Source organism: Hylobates moloch, unplaced genomic scaffold (genome assembly GCF_009828535.3).
Source record: "Hylobates moloch isolate HMO894 unplaced genomic scaffold, HMol_V3 SCAFFOLD_15, whole genome shotgun sequence".
NCBI lineage: Eukaryota > Metazoa > Chordata > Mammalia > Primates > Hylobatidae > Hylobates > Hylobates moloch.
The window spans coordinates 32,264,134-32,287,120 of record NW_026652290.1 but is presented as its reverse complement, the minus strand read 5'-3'; the positions used below and the strand labels follow the sequence as shown (position 1 = coordinate 32,287,120).

Here is a 22,987-nt window from a genome sequence, read left to right as displayed (position 1 = left end):
CGAGAAAACTGTCTCCAGAGGGGTTGAAATCTTTGGTAGAGGTGCATGTGGGTGTTTGTGGAGGGGTGCAGGGCTCCCCCATTCTCCCTCTGGGATGTCCATATTCAGGTGTACTCCCATTCCACACACTATTGATAACCTGGCTGTGTCTCGTCCCTGACACTTCACTGGAAGAAGTGTATTCCAGGAACTGCATACAGAACCACCCTTCCTTCCAGGGCCTTTCCCTGCTGGACAAGCTCGAGCTGTCATTGAAGAGCCCAAATCCACTCTTGTGGAAGAATGGGCATAGCTGGGATTTACAAGCTGAATAGGGAGAGCTCACGCAGAAACTTTGTATTAAAAAGACACTCATTATCCATAAACATTTGTGCAGCAAGATATCCAAGGGGACCAGGCGCGGTGGCTCACGCCTGTAATCCCAGCACTATGGGAGGCCAAGGCCGGCGGATCACCTGAAGTCAGGAGTTTGAGGCCAGCCTGGCCAACCTGGTGAAATCCCATCTCTACTAAAAATACAAAACTTAGCCAGGCGTGATGGCATGCGCCTGTAATCCCAGCTACTTGGGAGGCTGACGCAGGAGAATCGCTTGATCCCGGGAGGTGAGGCAGAGGTTGCCGTGAGCTGAGATCGTGCCACTGCACTCCAGCCTGGGTGAGAGAGTGAGACTCCATCTCAAAAAAAAAAAAAAAAAAAAAAGATATGCAAGGGGAGTTTGCTGACATCAACCCACAAAAGGAAGGCAGAAAGAGCATTTTCATTTAAACTTTTCCTTTCATGAGAGTTTGTAATTATCTTGCTTAACTTCCTGGTTGTAAAATTCATCTTACCAAATGTTTACAATTAGAAATTTGCTTTCTCTCCTTCAAAAGATCTTTAAGTACCTTCCATAGAACAGGCCCTTTGGGAGATGCTGAAGTGTGGAGCTGAACTAACGTGGTCCTTGACCTCAAGAGTGAGTGAATGTAACAACATGAACTTAGCACTGTGAGGCTGGCACAGGTGGATTCTCCGAGGATAGAAGAGTGGCCGTGGGCATATTCCTCGGGGTGCGGCTTGAAAGCCTCCAGTGAAGGGTGAGGCAGTTCTACCTCCAAAGTGCTTAAGAGAGCCGGGCGCAGTGGCTCATGCCTGTAATCCCAGCACTTTGGGAGGCCGAGGTGGGCAGATCACCTGAGGCCACGAGTTTGAGAGCAGACTGGCCAACATGGTGAAACACCATCTCCACTAAAAGTACAAAATTTAGCTGGGCGTGGTGGCAGGTGCATGTAATCCCAGCTACTTGGGAGGGTGAAGTGGAAGAATCGCTTGAACCCAGGAGGCAGAGGTTGCAGTGAGCCGAGATCACGCCATTGCACTCTGGCCTGGGTGACAGAGCAAGACTGTGTCCCCCCCAAAAAAAAAAAAAGTGCTTAAGAGCAACCAAGCTCTCAGGCTGAAGAAATAATAAATGTTTTATTCAGTGTGACTGTGAGATAGAAAATGCTGGCGAATTAAAGGTTTGGATGAATAGAGATTTTTATGATCCATCTAGTAGGTGGTCATCCATTTTGGAAGGGTTAATACACACTCAACATTAAAACTCCACCTGACAAACTGTTATTTGACCTTGATGATGATCAGGGCATTTCAATTTGGTTGAGGGAATGTGGTAGATGTGGCAGGAAAGATACAGTGGAAAGGCCTAATGAAAAGCCATGAATTCGGGCAGGCGCAGTGGCTCACGCCTGTACTTCCAGCTCTTTGGGAGGCCAAGGTGGGTGGATCATCTGAGGTCAGGAGTTCGAGACCAGCTTGGCCAACATTGTTAAACACCGTCTCTACTAAAAATACAAAAATTAGCCTGGGATGGTTGTACACGCCTGTGATCCCAACTACTTGGGAGGCTGAGGCAGGAGAATTGCTTGAACCCAGGAGGCAGAGAGTTGCAGTGAGCCAAGATCACGCCACTGCACTCCAGCCTGGGTGACAGAGCAAGACTCCGTCTCAAAAAAAAAAAAAAAAACAAACAAAAGCCATGAATTTGAAACGGGGTTCTGCCTTCAATGAGCCCCTGCAGTATTTGATGTGTGGACAGACTGGATGAATGCTGTGCTTTAGAAAGATTAATTTGGTGGTAGTGTTCAGGGAAGGTGGGAGAGGTGGAGGGGCTAGAACAAGAAGAGTAGCTATGAGGTAGTTACAGTAAGCAAGTCATGGAGTGATTGTGGTGGTGGTAGGGGTGAGGGAAAATCCATTTTAAGTTGTTTTGGGGTCCAAGTATAGGACACAAAGAAGAGAGATGGAGGGAGGAGTAGTTCAGGATTTTGAGGCTTGCTTTCCTAGGAGCACCACTCTTAGGCCCATGTGAGAAAGCTCTAGAGGCTCTCACTCCAGCTTTGCTCTAGCCACGTTCTTCCCTACAGATGAGACATTCTTGAGGTCAAGGAGCTATGGCCACCTGGAGACTGCTACCCTCACACTTTCTAGGCTATGCCAGATACCTGGGAACCAGAATTCACTGTCCAAAGATCAAAGCCTACTTCCTGGCCCTGTGCAGGCTTCCTCCCTGGGCCCATGTCCCAGGGGTCAGTGGCAATGCTGGTGTGTGCACCTCTAGGCCTGGGCAGTGGCCAAAGGGTGACTGTTTGTGGGGGATGATGTATGGGTGGAGCTTGGACTTCCTTACTATGGTGAGGAAGAGGCCGTGCATGCATGCACAGCCTCTGTGGTGCAGGCTGGAGTCAGCGATGGGAAGAAACGGGGCTGAACTATGGTGAGGGGCCAAGGCCATCTCTCCCAGTATTACCAGGCTCTGGCATGGAACTCTTATGAGTCTGAGAATTCTAAAAATCGTGCCCTTGCAGGTCATCCTTATAAAAGTATGATTGTAAAGTAGCAAGAGAGACATTTTATTTAGCAGCTTATTGGCTTGGTTGTAACTTTTAAATACTCAGATATATGGTAGACACTGAGACATGTGGCTCCCATGTGTATACGACTATTAGATGTGGGCCTGCTTTTTAGCCAGACATATCCCTTATTGACTTTCTCAGTATGACTCTTCTCCAGATCTTCTCTTTGCTCAGGGCTTACCTCTTAGGTTGTCCCTTATGAATATTCAACTCAGTTCTTTTGTTCATTGGCTTGCCAATTTTTAATTCTTAATTTGTAATCCCTTTTATATCCCAGATATGAGTCCTTTGTCATACATATATGTATGTACATATACATACACACACACACACATATATATCCTATTCTATGGCTTTCCTATTTATTCTCTTGATGGTGTCTTTTGATGAATGAGATTTGTTAATTTGAAGACTGACCATTCATATTTTTTTCCTTTATTCATAGAGATTTTTGTGTCCTTTTAAGAAATATTTACCTAGTGTAAGATCATAAAAATTTTCCCCTGTTTTCTTCTAAAAGTCTTTTTTTTTTTTTTTTTTAGATGGAGTCTCGCTCTGTCGCCCAGGCTGGAGTGCAGTGGCACGATAGATGAGGTCTTGCTCTGTCGCCCAGGCTGGAGTGCAGTGGCACGATCAGAGTTCACTGTAGCCTTGAACTTTTGGGCTTAAGCGATCCTAACACCTCACCTCCCAAAGTGCTGGGATTATAGGCATGAGTCACTTTGCCCACCCAGCAAGCTTTATTGCTTTACCTTTCACATTTAAATGTATTCCATCATAACGCATTTGCAATTGATTTTTGAGTATAGCATGTGATAGGAGTCAAGGTTATATTAGTTTTCCATATGGATATCCTTGACCCAGCTCCATCTGTAAGCCCATCTCTGCCCCTACTCATCTGCAATGTCACCTTTGTTATAAAGCAAGTTGTTTATAACATACATACAATGGAATTGTGAGTTCCAAGGCCACCTTTCTGAGGAACTCAAGCCAGGACGCTGTATCTGCTGCTCTTCACAGCTGATCATCCATCTCTCCCCACCCACAAACAGCCGCCCCTTGGCCACTGCCCAGGCCTATGGGTGCGTACACCAGCAGTGCCACTGACCCTTGGGACATGGGCCCAGGGAGGAAGCCAGCACAGGGCCAGGAAATAGGCTTTGATCTTTGGACAATGAATTCTGGTTCCCCGGTATCTGGCATATCCTAGAAAGTGGGAGGGTGAGAGTCTCCTGGCGGCCATTAACTCCTTGACCTCACACATGTCTCATCTGTAGGGAAGAACGTGGCTAGAGCAGGGCCGGAGTGAGAGCCTCTACAGTTTTCTTACGTGGGCTTAAGAGTGGTGCTCCTAAAAAGCAAGCCTCAAAATCCTGAACTACTCCTCCCTTCATGTCTTTTCTTTGTGTCCTATTCTTAGACCCCCAGACAACTTAAAATGGGTTTTCCCTACATGGGTTACATTGGTCTGTTACATTGGTTAATTTTTCTCTTTTTATGCTAAAACCATGCTTCCTTAATTGCTACAGCTTTGTACTTACATACTATAACTTTGATAGTCGGGTCTTGATACCTGGCAGTGTAAATCCTCCAACTTTCTTAAAGATTACCTTTGCTATTCTTTTTTTTTTTTCTTTTTGAGTCAGAGTTTCTTTTTCTTTTTTCTTTTTTTTCTCTCTGAGTCGGAGTCTCGCTCTGTCGCCCAGGCTGGAGTGCAATGGCACAATCTTCAGCTCATTGCAATTACTCCACCTCCCCGGTTCAAGTAATTCTCCTGCCTTAGCCTCCTGAGTAGCTGGGATTACAGGTGCATGCCACCATGGAATCTTAAAATCTTAAAAATCATGCCACCATGAAAATCTTAAAAAAGATTTTCAGTCTTTTTTAAAAAACATATGGCCGGCTAATTTTTTTGTATTTTTAATAGAGATAGGGTTTCACCATGTTGGCCAGGACTGGTCTCGAACTCCTGACTTCGGGCAATTTGCCCGCCTTGGCCTCTCAAAGTGCTGGGATTACAGGTGTGAGCCACCGCGCCCAGCCAGTCCCTTGTATTTCTATGTAAATTTTAGAATTACCTTGTCAATTTCCATGAATGGCTCTGCAGAGATTTTGTTTGGGATTGTATTGAATCTATAGATCAATTTGACGCCTTAACAATTTTGAGTCTTTCAATCATGAACATGGTACGTCCTTTCATTTATTTGGTGCTTTTAAATTTTCTCTCAATTATGCTTTGTAGTTTTCAGTGTAGAGGCAATGCACAGCTTTCATTAGATAGTCCTAATTATTTCACATTTATATTGATGCTACTGTAAATTGTATCTTTTAGAAAAATTTTTTCTATTTCTTTGTTGTTGACATATAGAAATACAATTTATATCTGTATATATACCTTGTATCTAGTGACTTTACAATGTTCAGTTATTCATTCAAATAGTATAGGTTCTTCAGGATCCATTATGTATAGAACCATATCATATGTGAAAAATGACAGTTTTATTTTTTCAAATTTTCCCTTAATAAATGGGCTATTTGATGGTACTATAAATGGAATTGTTTTCTTAATTTTTTCTTGGATTATTTTGGGCTGTTCCAAAAGTTTGCCGAATTTGTTTATTAATTCTATTAATTCTAATTTGTTTATTAATTCTAACATTTTGTGTGTATGTTTGTGTGGGTAGTCCTTAGGGGTTTTTTTGGTAGAATTTTCTACATATATGTTATCTGCGAATAGAATCAATCTCTGTAATAGGTGTGAAATTATTCAGATTTTGTATTTCTGTGTCATTTTTGGTAAACTGGATTTTTCAAGGAAGTAGTCTATTTTGTCCACATGTCAAATTAATTTGCAAAAATTGTTTATAGGATCTTATTCTTTTCTTCTTTTTTTTTTTTGAGACGGAGTTTCGCTCTTGTTGCTCAGGCTGGAGTGCAATGGCGCGATTTTGGCTCACAGCAACCTCCGCCTCCTGGGTTCAAGAGAGTCTCCTGCCTCAGCCTCCCAAGTAGCTGGGATTACAGGCATGCGCCACCATGCCTGGCTAATTTTTTGTATTTTTAGTAGAGACAGGGTTTCTCCATGTTGGTCAGGCTGATCTCAAACTCCTGACCTCAGGTGATCCGTTCGCCTTGGCCTCCCAAAGTGCTGGGATTACAGGCGTGAGCCACCGCACCTGGCCAGATCTTATTGTTTTTAATATCTTCAGGATCTCTTGTGATGTTTCTTTTTTCATTAAAAAATTTGTTTAAAAATATTTTTAAATCTTCTTGCATCTGACCTTTTTCATTTTAACTTTGATTGTTCTTCCTTTCATTTGTTGGTCTTGAATGCTTAACAATTTTACATTTTTTAAAATATACCCCCTTTGCCTTTGTTGATTTCTTTATTGTACATTTATTTTCTACTTCCTTGATTTCTTCCCTTATGATTTATTTCCTTCTACTTACTTTGGGTTTTACTTACTATTCTTTTTCTAGTTTCATGAGATGGAAGCTTAAATGATTTTCAGTCTTTTTTAAAAAACGTATGTACTTTAGACTGTAAATTTTTATTAAAAACAGCTTTAGCTGTATCCTACCAGTTTTGATATGCCATATCTTTATTGTCATTCAGTTCGAAAATACTTTCTCATATTGTTGTGATTTCTTCACTGACTCATGGGTTATTTAGCCGTGTACAATATCATTTAATCTCCATGCAACTTAATTCCACTATTGTCAGAAAAGTGTTTAGAATTATTTCAATCTTTTGAAATTGCTGGAGTTTACTTTATAATCCAGGATACAGCCAGTTTTGGCAAATTCCTTACATTCTTTGTTCCAATATTGCTGCTGACTGTACGTCCTGTCTCCAGAAGAAGAGGGCACATCCAAATTCTAAGGTCTAAGCTAGGAAGTGATACACATCACCTGCTCACATTCTACTGGCAAGAATATATTCACATACCCACATGGCTTAATGCTAGGAGCTTAATGCTTAATGCTAGGGGCTTAATGCTAGGGTAGAGGCAAAGCTGAATTTTCAGGACAGATTCTCCCCCTATAAGACAGCAAGATAGTGGCAAGCTGTCCCACACAGATAGTGTTCCATCAGATTGGTCTGATTTGGACCACTTTCCTACGTTTTACCAGTCGCTGTGGCAAAAGGGATAGAGAGTAATCCTATTGGACCAAGCCCGGATATTCACTTCCTTTATCAATAACAGACACTGTTAATCCCACAAGAGCCACAAAAAATGGGTTCCAAGGGGGTCAGGTGCTGCGGCTCATGCCTATAATCCCAGCACTTTGGGAGACCAAGGCGGGCAGATCACTTGAGGTCAGGAGTTTGAGATCAGCCTGGCCAATAGGGTGAAACCCTGTCTCTACTAAAAATATAAAAAGTAGCCGGGCATGGTGGCCTGTGCCTGTAGTCCCAGCTACTCAGGAGGGTAAGGCAGGAGAATCGCTTGAAACCCGGAGGTGGAAGTTGCAGTGAGCCGAGATCACGCCACTGCACTCCAGCCCGGGCTACAGTTGCACTCCAGCCCGGGCTACACTCCAGCCCTATCTCTCACACACACACACACACACACACACACACACAGGTTCCAAGGAGGAAAGATGAGTTATCTTACAAAGAAAAGGGAATAAGCTGGGTGTGGTGGCTCACGCCTGTAATCGCAACAGTTTGGGAGGCTGAGGTGGGAGGATGGCTTGAGTTTAGGAGTTCGAGACCAGCCTGGGCAACATGGTGAAACCCTGTCTCAAAAAAAAGTGGGGTGGGGAATAAGTAGTACCCTACAGAACCTACAGCTAAAACAAACAAAAATGGTGCTCACTACAAAAAGTGAGAAAAAGGAAAAAGGTAGCTTCTGGATTTGGAAATTCAAAGGTCACTGGTGTTCTTAACGAGATTCACGGTTGTGGAGTGGCAGAGAGAAGCTGCCTGTGGCGCAGGAGTCCTTAGTAGGAGTCGCAGGAGGAATGGATGCAGCATGGTGGGAGTGGACGTCACTTTCAAGGTGATCAGCTGTGAAGAGCAGCGAATACAGCGTCTTGGCTCGAGTTCCCCCAAACGGTGCCCCCTGGAACAAGAATTTGAGCGCAAGTACAGTAATTTTTTGGGAGGTGATCCCAAGAAACATCGGTAGTCAGGGAAAGGAAGGAAGCCAACAGAAAATGCCTTGATGAGCAAGTTACAGCTGTGGACAACTGCAGCTCTACCCTACAGAGGACCACCGCAATACGCCTAGGACACATGCCTCCCCGCTGGGCACGTGCGGAGGGCGAGGGAGCCAGAGCATTCTCGACCAGCTCTATCCCTCGTGGAAGGAGAGCAGCTGGGAGGGAATGCAAGCACCCAGCACCTCTGAGTCTGCCCCATTTCTGCTCTGAGCAAGCTCTCCACAGCCAGCGATTGCCTACAGGTGGAGCCGGTGCGCAAGACGGGCGAGTGAGTGCCTGGCGGCCCTGTGGAATTTGGGCAACGATAGGAAGGAGAGGGGCGCTTTTACAACATGCTCGGGTAGATACCGTGAGCATCGGGGAACAGGAAGGGGAGAGGCCCCAGGGTGTTCTTTCTCTAAAGGAGAGTAAAAGATGCAAGGCGCAGGGCTGATGTGGGTAATTTATGAGGGAGTGTAGGAAGTTTGTGGGAACTCTGATGATCATTGTCTTCTCTTTGTCTCTCAAATGCAGCAGCATAGTCTTCAGAGTGGGCTATCAGAACCGAAGGGACTTTTAAGAGCCACTCTCCGCCGCTCATAAGGGGAAATCGAGGTCCGGAGAAGGGAAAGCAAGTGGCTGAATGCCAGTAAAAGGCAGGAAGAGAGGGGAGCCCAGGGTTCCAGGGGGCCAGTTCGGGACCTGCTTCTACCAGCAGAGTCTAAGGTCATTCCCTTGGCCGTGCGCCACCCTGGTCTCAGCCGAAGGAAGGAGCACTTGACCCAAACAAAACCGACGCTCCGAGTCTCCGTAGTCGTTAAGCAAAGAGGAAGAGGAAGCGCTTCTTCACTAGGCCACAGGACCGGGCCTTAGAACTTTTGGGTTTTATCCATAAAAGGTCCTTTGGCAATAGAAGAAAAACCCAGATCGAGCCCTGCAAATTGGGATCTTCCACCAGCACCGCCCCCCGGCTGCGACCCTGGGCTCGGAAGGAACTACCCCAGGCCCGGGCTCGGGTTCCACTGCACGGTCCGCGCGCTGCAGTAAAGCCGCGCCCACCGCCGCGGGTCTCCAACCCTGCGCCGCCGCCGTCGCCCCGGGGAGGGTATGGAAAGGGGGCGCCGCGGCCCACAGGCCCCTCCAGAGCGCGGCGGGGCCGGGCCGCGCGGAATCACGGGCCAGAGGCGGGGCCGCGCCGGGGTGGGCGGGCGTGCGAGAGGCGCTTTCCACTCTGGCAGACGCGCGGGCGCCCGGGCGCGGCGCCGCCGGCAACAGAGAGGCGCGGTAGCCGGGGCGGGCAGCCGGGGCCGGGCCGCTGCGGGCGCCGGGGCGGGGTCCGCGCTGAGCCGCCTTTTTGGCCGGCTGGTCCCTGCGGCGGTTGCCCGGCGGCCCGGGCGCGCGGCCCTTCGCCATGTACACCTTCGTGGTGCGCGATGAGAACAGCAGCGTCTACGCCGAGGTCTCCCGGCTGCTCCTCGCCACCGGCCACTGGAAGAGGCTGCGGCGAGACAACCCCAGATTCAACCTGATGTTGGGAGAGAGGAATCGGCTGCCCTTCGGGAGACTGGGTGAGCCCTTCCCCAATTCCCGTCTGCTCTCCTCGGAGCGGCCCTGCGCGCCTCCCGCGGCCCGTTAGAACCAGCGCTTTTGTTTTTAAGGGTCATAAATTTTCCCCTCTGTCGCTTCTCGGGCATATCAAAAACGGATCCAGAAAGATCGAAACCTGTCATTTTTAGTGCTTGTCTCCTAACTTGGATTTAGAGTCGGAGTCGCGGTGCGGCCACTCGGGGCCGCAGCTACCTCCTGACAATGACCGGCCCCTGCAGCCCGGGAGACGTCTGCCGCCGGGGCTGGGACCTGAGGCGCGTGCATAGCTGCTCCCCCGGGCCGAAGCCCCCAAATCTGGCAGGTCCGCCGCGCAGAGCGCGGCGCGGGGCGCGGCTCCGCAGAGCCGGCGGCTGGTGTCGGCTGGAGTCATCTTGCAGCTCTTCTGCACTGAGGATTTCTCCCTGCTTGGCGTGGGCGCGGGAGGGGGAGCTGTAGGTGTTGAAACCCCTGAGGCTTCTGCCACCCGAAGGCGCGGAGGAAAGGTCAGAGGATTTGGAAAAGACCCCTGGATTCCAAAAGCAGGAGCTGCAGAAGAGACCCTAGCCCAGGGAAGCGTGGAGGGATGTCTGATTATAAACCTTTCCTTAGTTTCACCAAATAACGTGTTTTCGCAGTTCTGCAATGGATTAAGATCTTACACAAGGCTGCGTTCGCCCTCCCTGTCTTCCCTGCTCTCCCCGAGGGAATTACCTTCATCCACATGGTTGAAGCTGGCTGGGCACCACCATACCCACATGTCCACGGGTAGGAAAGCGCAGGAAATAGGAGGGGACTAGCGGCTCCTTTGTAAATGATGTCATCCAGAAGTTGCCCAGATCGGTTCAACTCACATCCCATTGACCTGAGCATAGTCTCATGGCCTCCCTCTTTGCACAGTCATCTGGGAATTGCAGCTTCTCTCTGGGGAGCCATGTTCCTTGCCAGAATTCACCAGAGGTGGGGGCCAATTGTATTCCAAAGACAAGGGGAGAACTGATACGGAGGAAGAGTCACCTCTGCCTTGGAGGGCAACCCAGAGAGAGCAATGTTCTATGTCCAGGAGAGAAAACAGTTTTTAGAAATAGGTGTGGTCAGAATTCAAATGAGTAAAAACTGAATACAGGCCATTTGGAATTGACTGGTCGTTGATCAGCTTACATAGACAGAGCCTTTGGGAGGGGGCTGTGTAAAACTCAAATCGTTGGAGGAATGAAGAGCTGCAGTGTAAAGTTGCTGAATTTTTTTCTTTTGAATAGTACCTGGGACAACTTTTCATTGGTATACAAGTTTATGATGTAGAATGGTGACTCCATGGAAGGACCCATTTGAACACCCAGAAATCTTAGAATATGGAGACTGTGCCTGGAGACTCCCTTTTGTTAACCGATGTCAGGAAGACCCTAGCAAAGAGAATACATGATCTGAAAGGAGAGGAAGAATTGCTTATAGTTGAGAACAATTATTTCTTCCTTGCATTGTCCACTTCCCCGTCCAGACTTCCTGACTTCCCTCTATATTCTTGGCAGTGCCTAGCTGTGAAAGCTTAGGTGGAATCCTAACATTAAAAACAACAAACATGGCTCCGCCCAGGCAGAGGTAGGAGTGACTGGCATTACCCTGGTGCTTAAGCCGAGGAAAGAGAAGCAGAAGCCTACAGAATTTGAATCCTGAACAGATACCACAAATTCAGGAGATGCTCAATAAACATTTGAGCTTTTTGTTTGTGTGTGTGTTTTTTGTTTTGTTTTTTGTTTGTTTTGCGACAGAGTCTCAGTCTGTCGCCCAGGCTGGAGTGCAGTGGCACAATCTCAGCTCACTGCAACCTTCCCCTCCTGGGTTCAAGCAATTCTCCTGTCTCAGCCTCCCAAGTAGCTGGGATTACAGGCATGCACCACCATGCCCAGCTAATTTTTTGTATTTTTGGTAGAGACAAGGTTTCGCCATGTTGGTCAGGCTGATCTCAAACTCCTGACCTCAGGTGATCCGCCCACTTCGTCCTCCCAAAGTTCTGGGATTACAGGCGTGAGCCACCGTGCCCGGCCAACATTTGGTTTTTATGGGAAAGAAAACAGCATCCTACAACAAAATTGGTTATATGCCATCACCGTTAAGGGATATTTACCTTTTGCTTAAAGTGTACTACATGAAAGCCAAGGAGAAGATTTATAGAGCCAGGTAAAGGCTCAGGAAGGCAGGTGCCCTGTGGATAAGAACGTAGGCAGTTCAGGTGGGAATCAGGTCTGTCTGCTCAGGGAGACCAGTGAGAGAGCCAGCTAATGCCTACTTGAAACTTTTGATTTGACTGTATGCCATTCTCAGAGAAATTATTCTTTCTTCTGGCATTTTCAACTGAAAATTCCTTTGTTTGGTCTTACGTTGATTTTGTTACTGGAAATACAATGCATTTTATTAAGATTTGAAACAATATATTTTTTTATTTTATTTTATTTTTGAGATGAAGTCTCGCTCTGTCGCCCAGGCTGGAGTGCAATGGTGGGATCTCGGCTCACTGCAACCTCTGCCTCCCAGGTTCAAGTGATTCTCATGCCTCAGCCTCCCAAGTAGCTAGAATTACCGGTATGCGCCACCACGCCCAGCTAGTTTTTGTGTTTTTAGTAGAGACGGGGTTTTGCCATGTTGACCAAGCTGGTCTTGAACTCCTGATCTCAGGTGACTTACCCGCCTCAGCCTCCCAGATTGCTGGGATTACAGGCATGAGCCACTGTGTCCGGCTGAAAACACTTTTTATTTTTAATAAAAATATGTTTTTCTTTGTATCCTTTCTGTTCTAATTCCATAAAAAAAGGCCACATGTAATTAGAGCTGTTGAAAATGAGTTTCCCCGTGGAATGAGGCACAGAAGAAAGCTCTCAGGGCTTCTGATTTTATAGACATGGCCTCTCCACTACCTTCCTTCACCTCCTAGAAGCTTGCAGAGATAGACTTGCTTGAGACCAGCATCATTCTAGTTCTCCTTCCTTCCTTGGTATAGAAAGCCAGGTTACGGATGTGTAAAGCGTGACTGTTAAAGTAGCCTTACTGTACACAGTAACAAGTCTGTATGTGTTAAGCCAGGAGCAGAATGCAGTGTGCAGTCAGGGAGAGGTGAAATGAAAAAATACCCTCAATACCCTCTACCCTAACAAGAAAAAACAAAAGTAGCAGCAGTTTTGGCAAACTTAATGATGTTGATATTATAATATCCACTGTGGGGAGACTGAAGGCTGCCAGCGGGATACCGAGAGAAAGAGGGTCCCTAGGGACAGAGAAACAAAATTGTTCCATTTTCCATTTTCTAACAGCCAATCCTGAGATGAGAGAGAGAAAAGCTGGGCATGGCACAGCTGTCCTCTCTCCTGCTTGCTGGGGCTGACGTTGTCATTCCCCACCTATCCTGTGTCCCTTCTGAGCCTCCTCTTTCCTTCCTAGGTCACGAGCCCGGGCTGGTACAGTTGGTGAATTACTACAGGGGCGCTGACAAACTGTGTCGCAAAGCTTCTTTAGTGAAGTAAGTGTTAAGACTGCTGTTTTTCCATTTTTTACCTAAATGAAGCACTTAGGCAAAAATGTGGGGTTGTTTAAAGGACAAACATACTTTTATTTTAAAAGCCAACAGATATCAGTTCAGAAGCTTCCTCTAAGCTGCTTTGGTTGCAGTCCTAAACATGGTGCTTGATAAAGCCTGTCTGCCTCTTGAGGTGAGGCTCCTAGAAGCAGAGCCTGACTCAGGGTCTCCTGTGTAAGTGATTTCCTGGGGTAGGGTTCTTAAGAGACAGCCATCGGGAAGCAAGGACAGGGCAGGGCAGGGGGAGAACCAAGTACAGAGGTGGTTTCAGCCGAAGTCTTGCCTCTCCTGATTCCAAGGAGTACCAGAGTGAATGGCACCTCAGAGTTGTCACATTTTGAGCAAGGACCAGGCCTCTATGCTCCAGTATCAGTCAGCCATTGGCTGTGGGAAGAGATGGAGGGCTTAGCTTCGCAGGCATTTCTGGGCAAGGTCTGGTCCCCGGAGAAGGGCATATATAGCCCGTAGCATCCATCTCTCATGGCTGCAAGGGGTCCCTCAGAAAGGATATCTGGGCAGGGTATAAGAGCATTCACTGCACTGCCCATCTCTGAGCAGTTGGATTATGGCTAGGTACCACCACGATATCGCAAAGTGGAAGGAGACGGTGTTAGACAACGATTAAGATCTAGGGTCAAAAGTGTAAGTTTTCACCCCAGCTCTTCTTCTCACTAGCTTGGGCAGATCTCCTCATCCCTCTAAGCCTCAGTGCCTCCCTCGTAAGGCTATTATGAGAATTAAATAAGGTGATGCATGTAAAGTTTATAATAGCACAGTGGCCTGGTACATAATGAGTATTTGACACTACCTTAATTGTCTTGGCTGTAAAATGGGGAAATAATAATAACTACCTAAGGTTGTTATGAGGATTAATTGAGCTAATTTAGCTACGGGCTTTGAATAGTGCCTGTCTTGCTGTTCATACTGTGTAAGTGAAAGCACTCCTTATTATTGCTGTTAGTATAGTTGTCATTGCTATTACTGTTATTTCAGTAGGGAAACACTAGGTCAGGCCACTGAAATCAGGGCTGTCGTGGGCCTCCAGTATTCTTTCCATGATGACTGGTGAACATGTGTGTGTAGCCAGGTACTGGAAGATATGACTCAATGCAAAATGCTCTTTTCCCACTAACATTTCTTTCTGGGCTCTAGATATTTACTAGGTTAGGTGCTCACAGGAACATTTCTGCTTTTTGTTCACTCATTGGCCCTGGTAACTTATGTACCCACTGCTCTCTATCATGGGTTTATCATGATTCATCCCACTCCTGAAGGAGAGTGAGGCTTCCTGAAGTCATTTTGTGACATGTTTATATATTTAGAATGCAAATGACTGTTACACTAGAATCAGGAATAGAAGTGGGACATGCTTGTTTATTCAGATTATTCACTTAGAAATTCTTATTAAATATTTATTAAACCTTTTCTGCTATGATTTTTCCCCTAAAGACAAAGTAGGAAGCAGAGGACTCTAAAAAAAAAATGGTTTCCATATTTGCATATTTTGCAGTTATAGTGAAGCAGAGCGAGTACAGGGCTGGAGTCGTGACCAAGTGTGATAAATATCTGTGACCTTGGAGAGCACCACTCAGAATCCTAGTGTCTCATCTGTAAAATGGGGATGATGGTGGTGACAGTACCTGCTGGTTGCCCCTTGGAGGCATGTAGTGTGATCCGTGATATCACCTTGTAACGGTGGCATGACCTATGCAGGCTGGAGGTTGCATCATCCTCATCAGCTTCCATCTTTGTCTCAGTTGTCCTGTGAGGGGCTGGTAGTAATCCCAGGATATGATGATTCCCTTTATCCATTTGTCTCTCTCCCATGATTTTGTATGGCTTGAAAGGGCTCCAGAGAGTTAGAAATAAAGTCTCCTTGATTTTATAGGACAAAGTGGCAGTTCAGAGAGGACAGCCAGGTTGCCCATGGCTCCTGTTAAACCAGGACAGTTTTAATCTGCACAGATGGGACCCCTGGCCATTGAGACTGTGCACCCTCGGGAGTCTTCCCAGAGCCTTGGTTGGGTTCAGTGCAGGACCCTGTGCAGCCCAGTCCTTCCCCTGTCACTTCAGGGAGTTTCAGAAATTTCTTTGAGGCTTCAAGGCCATAGTCTTAGAACCCTGAGGGGCTTTTCTTATCCTGGTACAGATCAGAGGCTGTCTTTTCCTGTCCTGAGCATTGCTGTTTTATAGATGTAAATAAATCTCCATTTCTGATTACTTCCCAAATGGGCCCATGAGGAAATGGGACAAAAGCAAAGGACTTCCTGCAGAGCCTGGTCTTGGTTCTGTGCAGGAAATGAGGGCTTCCAAACCAAGGTCACTGCCCAACAGACCAGCACTGCCCAACAGAAATAGGATGCTACCCACATATGTAATTATAAACCGCCTAGTAGCCACATTAAAATAAGTGCAGAGAAACAGCTGCAAGCTGGGCGTGGTGGCTCACGCCTGTAATCTCAGCACTTTGGGAGTCTGAGGCGGGCAGATCACCTAGGGTCAGGAGTTTGAGACCAGCCTGGCCAACATGGTAAAACCCCATGTCTACTAAAAATACAAAAATTAGCTGGGTATGGTGGTGGGTACCTGTAATCCCAGCTGCTCGGGATGCTGAGGCAGGAGAGTCGCTTGAACCTGAGAGGTGGAGGTTGCAGTGAGCCGAGATCATGCCACTGCACTCCAGCCTGGGAGACAGACTGAGACTCCTTCTCAAAAAAAAAAAAAAAAAAAAAGAAAAGTAACAGCTGCAATTAAATTAATAATTTATTGCCGGGCATGGTGGCTCACGCCTGTAATCCCAGCACTTTGGGAGGCTGAGGCAGGCAGATCACGATGTCAAGAGATCGAGACCATCCTGGCCAACATGGTGAAACCCCATCTCTATTAAAAATATAAAAATTACCTGGGCATGGTGGCGGGCGCCTATAGTCCCACCTACTTGGGAGGCTGAGGCAGGAGAATTTTTTGGGCCCAGGAGGTGGAGATTGCAGTAAGCCGAGATCACGCCATTGCACTCCAGCCTGGGTGACAGAGCGAGACACCGTCTCAAAAAAAAAAAAAAAAAAAACCAAATAATTTATGATATTTAAATAAATCCAAAATGTTATTTTGACATGTAATTAATATAAAAAGCTATTATATTTTACGTTCTTTTTTTCATTCAGAGTCTTCAAAATCTAATGTGAATTTTACATATGTAGCACATCTTAATTCAAACAGTAAATTTTCATTGGAAAGCTTTGATCTGAATTTAGATTACATAAAAAATGTATGGTTGAAGAAGTAAATTTATGTACTCAAGTTGTACATAAAAGTTTTTCAATAACTTTGAAAGCCAGAAGATCTATTTCCTTTAATACTGCACACACATTTTCAAAACTAGTTCATCTTTTCTAGAAGAATTGATTTGACTATGAAGCAAAAGCTTATTTTCAAAATAATGTCCAAGTTAAGTAAATTCACCAATTCTTGTGTTAGTTCAATACTGTAAATATCAAATTCAAAGATGTATTGAATATATTGAATTCTAGTAATTCTATATACTAGAATTACTAGTATATAATTTATATGTATTATATATAGTGTCAATTTACATTGATAAATTTAGAAGTAACTCTAAATTTATCAATGTCAACAAAGCGTTCTTCAGATTTCTTTTAGTTTTTGCAGCCAATTTTCATAATGCTATCACAATTAACATTTTTGCATACTGAGTCATGTTGTAAAAATATGTGAAATCATTATTATCAACTTATATTATGAAGTTGGAACATAAATTCTCACACTGTCTGGGTGGATCATAAATAAGATCTTCTTTTCCCTTCCTTGGAGCTTTAAATTTATCGTGTTTATATGCAGTATGAAGATAGATGAGAAAATGCAAATGGCAGTCATTTTTTATTTTGATTATTGAAATAATGAATTACTGAGTGAAAATGATGATTTGACAAACATTCCTTTTATTTTCAAGAAAATCTGAATTGGAGTTGAAAAGTAAATCTTTATTTAAAAAAACCCTTCCCCTTCTCCATCAGTGAGTACTGGCAGAGAACACAGTATCATTAAATTCATTGTCTTCTGTTTCCATGAACTGGAGAATCATTGAGTATATATAGAACCATTTTAACAACTGTATCCATGACACTTAGTCTGCTTCAGAAAACCTAACACAAGGCCGGATGTGGTGACTCACACCTGTAATCCCAACACTTTCAGAGGCCAAGGCAGGTGGATCATTTGAGGTCAGGAGTTCGAGACCAGCCTGGCCAACATGGTGAAACTCTGTCTCTTCCAAAAATACAAAAAAAAAATCAGCCGGACATGGTGGTGTGCGCCTGTAGTCCCAGCTACTTGGGAGGCTGAGGCACAAGAATCTCTTGAGCCGGGGAGGCAGAGTTTGCAGTGAGCCGAGATTGTGCCGCTGCACTCCAGCCTGGGCGACAGAACGAAACCCTGTCTCGGATAAACAAACAAACAAAAAGCAAACCTAACACAAATGTTTTCAATATGTAACACATAATGCAATGAAGCAAATGTTTCCAATATGTGTCATACAATAAAATGAAGTAGTAAAGGAAACATTAGTCTACTAAAATCGTAGTAAATCCTTTTTTTTTTTTTGAGATGGGGTTTTACTCTGTCGCCCAGGCTGGAGTGCAATGGTGCGATCTCAGCTCACTACAACCTCCGCCTCCCGGTTCAAGCGATTCTCCTGCATTAGCCTCCTGAGTAGCTGGGATTACAGGCACCCACCACTATGCATGGCTAGTTTTTTATATTTTTAGTAGAAACGGGGTTTCACCAGGTGATCCACCCGCCTCGGCCTCCCAAAGTGCTGGCATTACAGGAGTGAGCCACTGCACCCAGCCATAAATCCATATTTTAATACAACCTAACTGAAGTCCTATCTGTCATGATAGAAAGTAATTTTTTGCATGTAGGTAAAATTCTGTGACAGATGTAAAAGATTTTAAAATATCTATACTATGAGTTTTTGTGTGTGTGTTTTTGTTGTTGTTGTTATTTATTTATTTATTTATTTTTAGATGGAGTCTCGCTCTGTCACCTAGGTTGGAGTGCAGTGGCATGATCTCGTCTCACTGCAACCTCTGCCTCCCGGGTTCAAGCAATTCTCCTGTCTCAGCATCCCGAGTAGCTGGGACTACAGGCAACTGCCACCACCCTCAGCTAATTTTTTGTATTTTTAGTAAAGGCAGGGTTTCACCACGTTAGCCAGGATGGTCTTGATCTCCTGACCTCGTGATACGCCTGCCTTGGCCTCCCAAAGTGCTGAGATTACAGGTGTGAGCCACCACGCCTGGCCGAGTTTGATATTTTTTAAGCTGCAGTTCGACAGCATTTTTTCATATATTTGGAAATCCTTTGAGGCAAAACACCTAAAGTATTAATTGGACAGCATCTTTCATGTCACACAGTTCACCTAAAGCTAAAGAAAAATACTTAATATTTTTCAAATTTTGAGTCAATCTTTGATATTGTTAGAAATGTTTTGTAGTCTGTGGGCAATTGTGACTCAGCTGAAGATTGTTCATTTTTTGTAAATTATATTTTTAAGTCTTTTCCTTAAAATAGTTTTTTAAAACCACATTTGCATCTAAAATGGTTTTTTTTGTGTAAGAATCCAAGCCATTTTATAGTTGCCCAAAATTATAAACCCAGACTCTGTTAAACATTCGCTTAAAAAATGTGTTGGATATTGTGATCTCAGCCACTAGTTTCATTAATTTTTTTGAGCATTGAGAGGAAAATACTTATCAAATTTATTATGTATTTGCTAAAAATTTCTCCTTTACACAACCGTTTTTTCATTTTACTTTTACCATAGCTTATTGCAGTCACCATTTCTTGTGAATCTGTGGCATACCTCCTTTCAGTTCTTTTTTTTTTTAATCTCTTATAGCTTCTGTGTCCCTACTCAGTTCCACATCAGTAGTATGCCTTTGTTTTAAATTTAAATTTTTGTCCAAATATTTTTTTAACTAGGAAGAAATTCTATTTCACCTTGGTTACCAATTGTGGTATATGTAGCTAGCACTGTAACTTACGCTCTCTGCATAGTAAACATATCATAATGTTTCATCACTGCACAGAAATCACTTGAACTGAATCAATCTATTGTCCCTGAATAGAATAGCGATGTGTTTGTTTGTGATACTAGAAATGACACATGGCCCTGACATGCATGCTGCGATACAACAATAAAGTGAAGTATTATCTCACCATATCAATAAAGTTGTGCTTAATGGAAAAATATTTTATAATGCATCCATTTTTAAATTAAAGGCAAATTAAACTTTAGGCCTGGCACAGTGGCTCATGCCTGTAATCCAGCACTTTGGGAGGCTGAGGCGGGTGGTTTCCCTGAGGTCAGGAGTTTGAGACCAGCTTGGCCAACATGGTGAAACGCTGTCTCTATTAACAATACAAAAATTAGCTGGGTGTGGTTGCGGGCGCCTGTAATCCCAGCTACTCGGGAGGCTGAGGTGGGAGAATGGCTTGAACCCGGGAGGTGGAGGTTGCAGTGAACCAGGATTGCACCACTGCACTCCAGCCTGGGAGACAGAGTGAGACCCCGTCTCAAATAAAAAAAAATAAAATAAAATAAAAAATTAAACTTTAAATTCAGTTCCTGAGTCACACTGACTACATTTCAAATGCTCAGTAGCCACATGTGGCTGGCTAGTGGCCACTGGATGGGACAATGCAGATATGGAGTTGAACTTTCAGTGAGTTAAAAATTTATTTATTTTGTTCTTTCAAGTTCAAGTAGCTTTTCAGTTCTTTCCCTTACGCCTTAAAATAAATTTATTTTTAATACCTATCTACAACGTCATTATTTCCACCATTTGTTCACAGACTGGATTTTGTAGGTGAATCTTAACACAGACTTGGCATTAACAGTTCTGTTCTAAACAGAAGAGGGAGCACAGCTCAGGGAAGGCCATTGCATGTCTGTGGGCAGGCTCCTCCCTGTCTCTGATTCCTGGGGAGTAAGAGCAAGTTTCCAGTTAAGACTTGGGGGTTTTGTAGTAGCTTGAGCTGTTAAAAAGGAAAAAAAAAAAAAAAAAAGACTTGGGAGTTTGGGGCTTGCATGTTGGCTGGTCCTCACTACCTTTATTGGCTGGTCCTCACTACCTTTATGATCTTAGGAAGTTCTTCTCTATGACCCAGTTCCTAATTTGTGAAATGTGATGCCAGTGCTCTAGCTCCAGGGGTCTGATTGCTAAGTGCCTTGCCTGACTTTATCTTCTGTGGTGTTATGGTATTTGGGGAGCAGGAGGTATATTTCACTATGACCACTGGTGTCCTATGTTCCGTTAGAAAGATACCTTTTTTATTCTGTCACTGAAGCCAGCCTGAGCTAAAAGCAAGAAAAGAAGGGCTTTAAAAAGTCTTTAGATAATTCAGATTCCTGCATAGCCTTTTCTCCCATAGAGAGTTGGGCCAGGATAGTCTTTTTGCTACTTAAATTTTCCTTTCTTCCCTATTTCATTTTTTTAGTATGGGTCTGGCTCAACAACATGTTTGTTGAAAAGGTATTGGCTCAGGATTATGTCCAGTTAAGTTTCCTTAGAGATGCACTTTAAAAAGAGCAAAAGCATTGGACATTAAGCCTTTTGAATTAACTGGGGTATGCCTTTAAAGTTGCATCTAACAGCTGTGTGCTCCCCAATCATGCATTTGAGCTTTGTCCAGGGAGACTAAGAGCAAACAGAGGTGTTAGAAGACTGAGTCATGCTTTGCCTCCCGGAAAATCTCTGGGGGAAAGCAGTGGCCTTTCTGAAGGGAGTGACAAAGTGCACTAAGAAGGGAGGCTGACCCTCTTCTGTCATCTGCCAGGCTAATCAAGACAAGCCCTGAACTGGCTGAGTCCTGCACATGGTTCCCTGAATCCTATGTGATTTATCCAACTAATCTCAAGACTCCAGTTGCTCCAGCACAGAATGGAATTCAGCCACCAATCAGTAACTCAAGGACAGATGAAAGAGAATTTTTTCTCGCTTCTTATAACAGAAAGAAAGAGGATGGAGAGGGCAACGTTTGGATTGCAAAGTCATCAGCCGGTGCCAAAGGTGAGTTGGCACTGCTGTCCCCTTCTCTATTCCTGGTAAGTTGCTATTGTGATGTATTTAGATGAATGACCCTATTTTAATCTGAATCATCGAAGGTTGAGACCGTGTCAAGTTACATAGTTATAAATACCCATCTATGTACTGATGCCTTCTAAATGTGTATCTCCAGTATAGGTCTTTTCCTTTAAGCTCTAGATCCATTGACACCCTCACCATCTCTAAAAGGTATTTCAAACTGAACACATCTGATACAGAACTTTTCATTTCCTTCCCAGCTTTGCCCACGCCAGCCTGCTCCTCCTTCACGCTTTCCACTTAGTATATTATCCCACTATTCACTCAGTCTCTGAAGCTTAAAACCTAGGATTCATCCTTGACTACTGTATTCTTTACAATCTACTCCTAATGCATTAGCAATTCTTGCTAGCTCTACCTTCAGAATATATTCTGAATAGACTATTTCTTGCCATTTCCACTGCTTCCCCTCTAAATCAAAACCCCCATTCTTTTTAGTGTGTGTAACTGCAGAGCCTGCTCTCAACCAGTTCTCCTTCCAGACAATAATGTTTTCAAAACATAAATCTAATCATGTTACTTCCTACTTGAGACTTACCAGCTGGCTTCCTAATACAATTAGAATGAACTCCGGATTCCTAATGGTAGCCTGCACCATTTGACATTTGCCCATATCTCTGATCTCATCTCCTTCTATCCTCAGCTTTGCTCTCTGCACTGTAGACACAAAGACTACCTAGTATCTCTCAAATATTCCAAACTTGTCTCTGTACCTAGAATGTGCTTACATGGATTGTTTTGTTTCTCTCACCTCAGATGCTGGCTCATCAGGGAAGGCTTTTCTAATCTAAAATAGCCTCCATGTCCATTGCTTTCTTTCCCTTTCCCCTGCCTCATTTACCTCCTGGCATTAACCTCTTCCTGGCACTATACTACTTCTCTGTCCATCTCTCCCATTATTCTGTAGGCTTCACACAAACACAGACATTCTGTCTTATTCATCCTTGTATCTTCCTCTTAGGCACTCAACAAATATGTGTTGAATGAATGCATGTAAGGGGTAAGGTTTATAATATTAACTCAGGCTGAAAATAGAGGCAGTTCCCAATGTAATGAACACACAAACAATCTCTGTCTGTGTTAATGCCCTCATACGTTCTTTATAAAACCATTCTGGCTGGGCATGGTGGCTCACTGCCTGTAATCCCATCACTTTGGGAGGTCGAGGCAGGCGGATCACGAGGTCAGGAGATCGAGACCATCCTGGCTAACATGGTGAAACCCCGTCTCTACTAAAAATACAAACAATTAGCCAGGTGTGGTGGCAGGTGCCTGTAGTCCCAGCTACTCGGGAGGCTGAGGCAGGAGAATGGCGTGAACCTGGGAGGTGGAGCTTGTAGTGAGCTGAGATCGCACCTCCAGCCTGGGCGACAGAACAAGACTCCTTCTCAAAAAAAAAAAAAAAAAAAAAACAACATTCCATTTTGAACTCACTTCTTGTATTGCCTTGGAAGACATCTGGCCATTGGTACTCATTTCTATTCCGGGTCAAAGGGACCTCACCTTCTCTTCCACCAACCATGAGACAGGAAGGCCTCACCTGGTATCCCTGAAAGGGGGAGAGCTGGACTCTTGCCACAAGCCAGGTACCTCACCTACTTCTCTCTCCCCTCTTGTGACCTTT

At 44.6% G+C, this 22,987-nt stretch overlaps 1 protein-coding gene across 2 annotated transcripts in view; it reads left to right on the top strand.

Annotated features, from left to right (window-relative positions):
- Positions 1-9,264: 9,264 nt before the first annotated feature.
- TTL (tubulin tyrosine ligase) overlaps positions 9,265-22,987 on the top strand; it is a 53,558-nt gene continuing 39,835 nt past the window's right edge. Inside the window, exons 1-3 of one of the 2 annotated variants that reach the window (XM_032176519.2) lie at positions 9,265-9,611; positions 13,060-13,138; positions 21,056-21,288. In XM_032176519.2, coding sequence (XP_032032410.1) covers positions 9,455-9,611; positions 13,060-13,138; positions 21,056-21,288 — 469 coding nt within the window. In that variant the 5' untranslated portion in view covers positions 9,265-9,454. The remainder of the gene's footprint in view (positions 9,612-13,059; positions 13,139-21,055; positions 21,289-22,987) is intronic. The other variant, XM_032176518.2, reaches the window with a different exon arrangement.